Genomic DNA, 6,759 nt, shown 5'->3' on the forward strand with positions numbered 1-6,759 from the left:
ATGGCCCAAAACAAGTCCATTTTGCTTGCATTCATCCTCATTTTCTTCATAGGATTCTCCTCCATCCAGGCAAGAACTCTCAAGTCTAGTAGTGAAGCCATCCAAGTTGCTCATCACCCACTCGGCGAAGCAGTTGCCGCAACACCGGAGCTGGTGCCGCCACCGCCTCCCAGCCACGATGTTAATGATTTTAGACCAACGGCCCCTGGTCACAGCCCCGGTGTTGGACATTCCGTTCACAACTAAGCTTTGTAACCTATGTCTTCATTGTATGCTTATTTTCGGGTTTAGCTAAAAACAAGTAGAAATTGTCTTATTTAATATTTATTAATTAATATAATAATTAATAAATATTAAATAAGATAAGTTTTCGTTGAATTTTTTTTCTAGCATTACCAATATATTATAGTCTTATATATTTATATGTTTAATTAAAATGGATATTTTTAATAGATATTATCAAGAGAATCCAAGCTACAAAATCTTTTCTTTACTCACTCTCTCTCTCTCTGTGTGAAACAATTGTTTGTCATGAAAATGCATGTAATTGGTGTGGAAAATCAAGTTTTAGAGATTATTAGTTATTATTGTTGTTGTCATTGCGTATCAAGGTTGTAGCTAAGTTTAATTTGAAGCTCATGAAGTCTGTAAATACATATGTATGTTCACTAGTTATGCACCTTGACCTTAATTATATCTCTATTATACTGGAAAGAAATTTGGTGTATAAATTTTTTTTTAGTATATTTTATTAATTTTAATAATAAAATTTAAGATCTCTTAAATAGAGTGTGAAATACTTATCATCTAGACTAGTTTCGTATTTGTTGCATTGTTACTTTTTATATTTAATGAGTAAAAGTAAATTAATAAATAAATTAGTATCTTTAAACACACTAATTAAAGATTTAATTAATATTACAGTCAATTTTTAAATTGAAAAGACCTAATTAAAAATATACTGAGATTATAAGAACCAACAGCATCACACACTAGATCATGCTGATACTTTTAATTATAAAGATCTAATTACACCGTTAGCAATATAACATAAACAATTCTTAACAAATAAACAAACACCGTTGGTGCAGTACGGCGGCACAGCCCAACTAGTAACCACCGCATACAACTACCCCAATGCACTTTGCTGGTCGTCTCATCTGATGATATCAATGTTTACATTAATTAATTTAAAAAAGACGGCCAGATTAGAGGATATATATAATTATAATCACTCTCATTAGTTTATGTTATCATTTAAAAAATATCATATTAACTTTCTGCAACTGCATTAATCTTAGTCTTAATTTAGTAAAGTTTTTATTTTTTAAAAGTATTTTATAAAAATTAACCTTTTAAAATATAGCTTTTTAAAAGTCGTAGCATTTATATTTCGTAAATCAAATAAAAAAATAACTTTTAATAAAAACAAGCAATATCAATTACGTTTAATAAAATAGCTTTTAAAATTAAAAAATATTATAATAGACATAAATATAAGTATTAAATTTAAAAATTAATTAATATATGAGATTATATTAGACTTTTAAATTTTGAAAAGCTCTATCTTAGATGCTTTCAAAAGTATCTCGATCTTTTAAAAACTGTAAACACAAGCACATAATTTTTTTATTTAACAAACACAAAATAAAAACTTGAACTTTTATAAAGTACAAACACTCTTTCGAAAAACTTTATCAAACCAAGCCTTAATATTTAATAAGAGTGTGAGCTTAACATGTAAGTCCAAACTCAAATACATGGACCTAAGTTTAAAATGGTGAATCATTTTTCTTTTAAAGTGTATTATCATTGCAATGGTTGTCATCTAACTATATTTAACTCTAATAATAATATTATGTATAATTATTTTTTAAATTTAAAGGTTTGAATTAATTTATTTAATTATTTTTTAATGATAAAAGATAATTACTAGCACTCTATAAAATAAGATTAATATAATTAATTAATTTATCATTTTACTCTTAATAAATACACTAACATAATAATGAGTTATAAAATCTTGAAAGAACTGTATATCAATAAAAAAAATAATTATTATGGTCGGTAGAAGTGTTTATTAGTGGAGAATAATTCAGTTTTACAATTCTTTTTCAAATATAGATATGTGAGACTCTTTTTTACTATTGGTCCATCAAAATTCATAACACACTTATTATGTAAAAAATGGTAATAGTAAAGGATTAAATTATTTTGATAATTAAATACAATTAAGATAGTCTAATAACTTATTGACATAATAAAAATTAATCGAAAAAGAAAAAAGAGATACAAAAGAAGATGAAAAAATTAGTTAAACTTAGTTACAAAAATAACTTGTTAATCTATTTTTTTAATTTATAAAATAAAGTATAATTTTTCTCTCTCGAATTTACTAAAAATTTTAAAAAATGCCCCTAAATTTTGGTGATGAAGTTGTTGAATATGGTGCTAAATTCCTTATTGAATTAAAATTTGCAATGAGTTCATCTTGTTTGCACAATTCATTGTTGACTCTTTTGCAATTTGTGGATCTAGTTGCTCTGTCTCTTTAAAATTAATTTCACATATTCTTGCACTTAGTTATATATCTAGAAAATAATTATAATTTTTTTTTCAAAAATTTTTCTATAAATATGGATTTTCAATCTATTGATAAAATAAGAAATTAAAATTTCAAAAATTTTTCACATTCACACTGATAGCATAAGCCATAAAATCATCATACTATTAAATAGTACTGGTTTGATCTTTAATTGAGTTCGACAAACTATTATAAAATTGGAGACTGATGACCAATAAAAACACCACTATAAGGGTAACAAATTAGAATAAGAGAGAATTAGAGAATAATCAAGAGAAAGAACTAATTTTATTGAAAGAATTTCAAACAAGAAAAGATACCATCACTAATTGTTTACTTTATTTTCTTTTATATTCTTATTATCTCTAATTCCAACTAACTAATAGAATTATCCTAATTAGGTCTTGAGCTTATTTTTACTCATTACATGTAATTTGTCCAAAAATATATTTATGTAATCTGTTTTATTTGTAAATAGTAAATTAATTGAAACTTGATCTTGTACAAATTTTAAACAGCATTTTTAAACTTATATATAACAACTATATATAGAGTATAAATCCAAATAGAATTATAGGATATTTGAAAATCTTTGGGATTCAATTTCTATGACACTAAATGTTTTATGTGTTTAATTTAGATTAATAATACTAAACGTTTGTCAATACGTATGAACATTTTAAGTGAAATTATGTCAATTATGGTATTAACCAAAAGTAGCTTAATTTTATTCTATTTTAATAACATGAATTAGTTATTATAATTTATCATTAATAAGTAATTTTTTTTTAACTTGCTATGTCATTAGACCACTCAACAAGTTGATTTTTAATCGTTCATGTTTGTTTTTTTTTATCGTTAGAATTAACCATAAAGAATTATTTATTTTTTAAATTAATAATAATGTTTGAAATTTAATATTTTTAGATTAATCTAATTTTTATTTTTTTAAATAGGTGAACAAACTTTAGTTAAAAAAAATTTAGTTAAAAAATATATTTTTTTCAATTATTTCATATAATTTAATAAGTATATATATTTATTATTTAAATATGATGTTATATTAATAAAAGATGATAAAATTGTCTATTATAAAATTTTAATTCATTTGATAAATATTCTAAACACTGGAATTTAATTCAATTCTATAATTTTATTAATTCATTTCAAACACTAAAATTCAATTCTCGTTAAAATTCAATTCTATTCTATATAATTAAAAGTTTTTACACAGTTAATTATCTTATAAAAAGAAAAAAGTCACTTAACAACATATGACCAACCCTACTATACACATTCATTATATATCACATTTTTTATTTAATTAACTAAGAATGTGGGGGGAAAGGCTGGAGTTCCCCAAACTGCGGAGCTTCCTTTTGTAAGATTCTTCTTCCCACCATAATCGAGTGGGACTGGTGTGCTCAGACTTAGTTGCTACCACATGACCCTTTACCACTCAGTATAAATCACAATTTGTCTTCACTCTTCCATTCATTCAAATGTTTCATTTTGTTTTCTTTTAAATTAATTTTTCAACCTTTATTTCACAATTTTAATTTTGAAATTTAAATTAATATCGTTAGTAAATTTAGTTTGTATAACTCATTTAGCAGAAGTTTCTTTTGAAAATAATATTTTGTTATGTTTTCCTCAAATTAAAAGGTAAAACAGCCCTTAAATAGAGTTTAGATTCGCGACGAATTAGCCATTGATTTATCGTGATAAAAAATATCGTGGACAATAAAAAAAATTAACAAAAGATGCTTTACTTTAATTATTTATATATCTAAACCAAAAACAGTTATCGTGAAACTACCTTTTTAATTAGAATCAATAAGTATTTGATATCTCATAGAAAAAAATTTATTATAATGATATAAATAAGTTTGATTATTATTGATTTATTATAAATTTTTAATTAAAAAATATGTGAATATATGAATATAAATAAATATATAATAACTAATTTAATTATTGGTTATATATATATAAATCTTTATAACAATCAATTTAGATTGACAAAGTGATTAATTTATTCATTAACTTATTATTAAACAAGTGTTGGAAGTAGAATTGTACTTGCACAAGTTGAAATTAAAATAAAGGCCAACAAGTAATTTGTTTATTATTAAGATTATTTAATGTATGTAGTGAAAAAGTTACCATCACTGAAAGACTAAATTTTTTAATTAAGTTTCAACAAACCCCTAATATTAAAAAGAAGCCGCAAATTTGAAAGAAGACTGCTGGGATCATTTCCTATGTTGTGGAGCCATGCATGGTATATACAAGCTAGATTCCCTATATATTGGTAGCTAGGTTTTAAATATAATATTGTTTGTGATCACTTAATTTAATTTATTTGGTTAACTATTAACAATTCCAACTGGAAGAATAAAAGGAATCAAAAGTGGTACAATTTGCAGGAAGATCACAAGAGGAGTCAATGGTCATGGCCACCATGTGCTATGTTACAACTTACAACATATATATATAAATGCAACTTGCAATTCCATAATTAACATGCATTCAAGCTCCCTTCATTGTGCTTCTACTACTTAACTCTGCAGATTCTGAAGCCTATGCTGTACATGTCCGTTCCATTTCATTTTTAAATTTAACCGCCAGAAACCACACCCTTTCTGTGCAGCATCAGCCATCAAGCAAAAAATAGCTAGGTATTTTTATTTTCTAAAAAACTCACGTGATGAAGACCTTTTCCTTTTAATTAATCTCAAATACATTACCTTTGATTATTCTTAGAAAATAATATACTCAAACATTCACCTCTAATAATAATTTCACTGAATTTACTAACCTTGTTTGGCTATGAGACTAAGAATGAAATTGTAGCAAAAAATTTTAAAGTGTTAAAAATATAATTATTTATGTATTTTTTTAATTAATTTAAATTTTTGAAAAAAATAATTGTGACATAATATTAGAATTTCTATCACCGAAAATACTAAAATTCAATCATTGTTAGTTGAACCAAAAATAAAAAAGTTTTGGCATAAGCAAAAACAAAAAAAAAGAAAAAAATTATATGCAAAAATTTAAACAAAACTAAAAAAGATTTTTGTTTAAAGAGTTGTATTAGCTAGAGATACAATTATTATGCTTTCTTCCTATCGATTTATTAAATTTATTTAAAAAGTTATCTCATGACATGAATAATAAAAGAAATATTTGAAGAAGAGTACTAAGAGACAGCAGTTTTTATGATTTGTAGTTATTAATTAGCCATCAATACTATTTTTAATGATATGAGATTATATCTAATAATATAAAATTATTTACTTTTCTTTTATTGATTAGGTACTGGTTCTAATTTTTTTCGTATTTGAATCACTCTTTTTATACATTTTTTTTTTTTACATTTTGTTTTATAGAAAGTTTCTGGAAGCATATGCACCATGTGTTTCGTCCTCATTTTGAAGTCTATAAATATCAACCACAAAGAAAGAAATCACTAATGGTTGCACATTAACTTGCACCTATCTTTTCACTAATATGCATGTGCCATTACATAATCGTAACCTTGTAATAGAAACTAGGGAAATGAAAGGATATATATTGGGATTCTAAAAAGGAGAAACTACATATATATTCTGATATCGCCACTTATTAGCTTGCAACTTGCATGGTATATTTACTTTCTACTTTCGACTTTGGTAATAAAGTTGCATTGCATGTGAAGACAATATTAATCTTGTGGCTCATATATTAGTTCAACACTTCAACTCAACCACCAATCCCGCCCTCATAGCCATAGGCGTATTCAGAATATTATCTATCTATGGTAATGGAATCTTCCATGATGCTTGGCTCTTCCCTCTTGTGTTTACTTTTTTACCGTAGCCCCTCAATCTTTGGAGCACATGCTTCGCGCCTTTTCCCCACTTCTTTTCCTTTTTTTTTTCTTTAAAAAAATTAGAGACCCAATAATATTAATTCAGTTCACTAATCTAAAAGTCAGTCAACATATAAAAAAAATAAATATAAAATGGAAATATATAAAATTAAAAGCAATAAAAACATCTAAAAAAAATTTGAAATTAAACCAAAATAAAACTAATTTGAGGTATAGAATTTAAGTTTAAGATTTAAAATTTATGGTTTAAAATTGAGAATTTAAAATTTGGGATGATCAGAAGAAGCGATCGCGACAA

General features: G+C 24.8%; 1 protein-coding gene across 1 annotated transcript; it reads left to right on the forward strand.

Annotated features, from left to right (window-relative positions):
• Window positions 1-246, forward strand: LOC130980378 (precursor of CEP3-like). Its single transcript, XM_057904067.1, has one exon. The coding sequence runs from the start codon at window positions 1-3 to the stop codon at window positions 244-246; it is 246 nt and encodes an 81-aa protein (XP_057760050.1).
• Window positions 247-6,759: the final 6,513 nt, after the last annotated feature.

Source organism: Arachis stenosperma, chromosome 5 (genome assembly GCF_014773155.1).
Source record: "Arachis stenosperma cultivar V10309 chromosome 5, arast.V10309.gnm1.PFL2, whole genome shotgun sequence".
Lineage (NCBI taxonomy): Eukaryota > Viridiplantae > Streptophyta > Magnoliopsida > Fabales > Fabaceae > Arachis > Arachis stenosperma.

What these genes read in the sequence shown, in the direction of transcription:
- LOC130980378 (XM_057904067.1), top strand. Translation starts at nt 1, where the DNA reads ATGGCCCAAAACAAGTCCATTTTGCTTGCATTCATCCTCATTTTCTTC.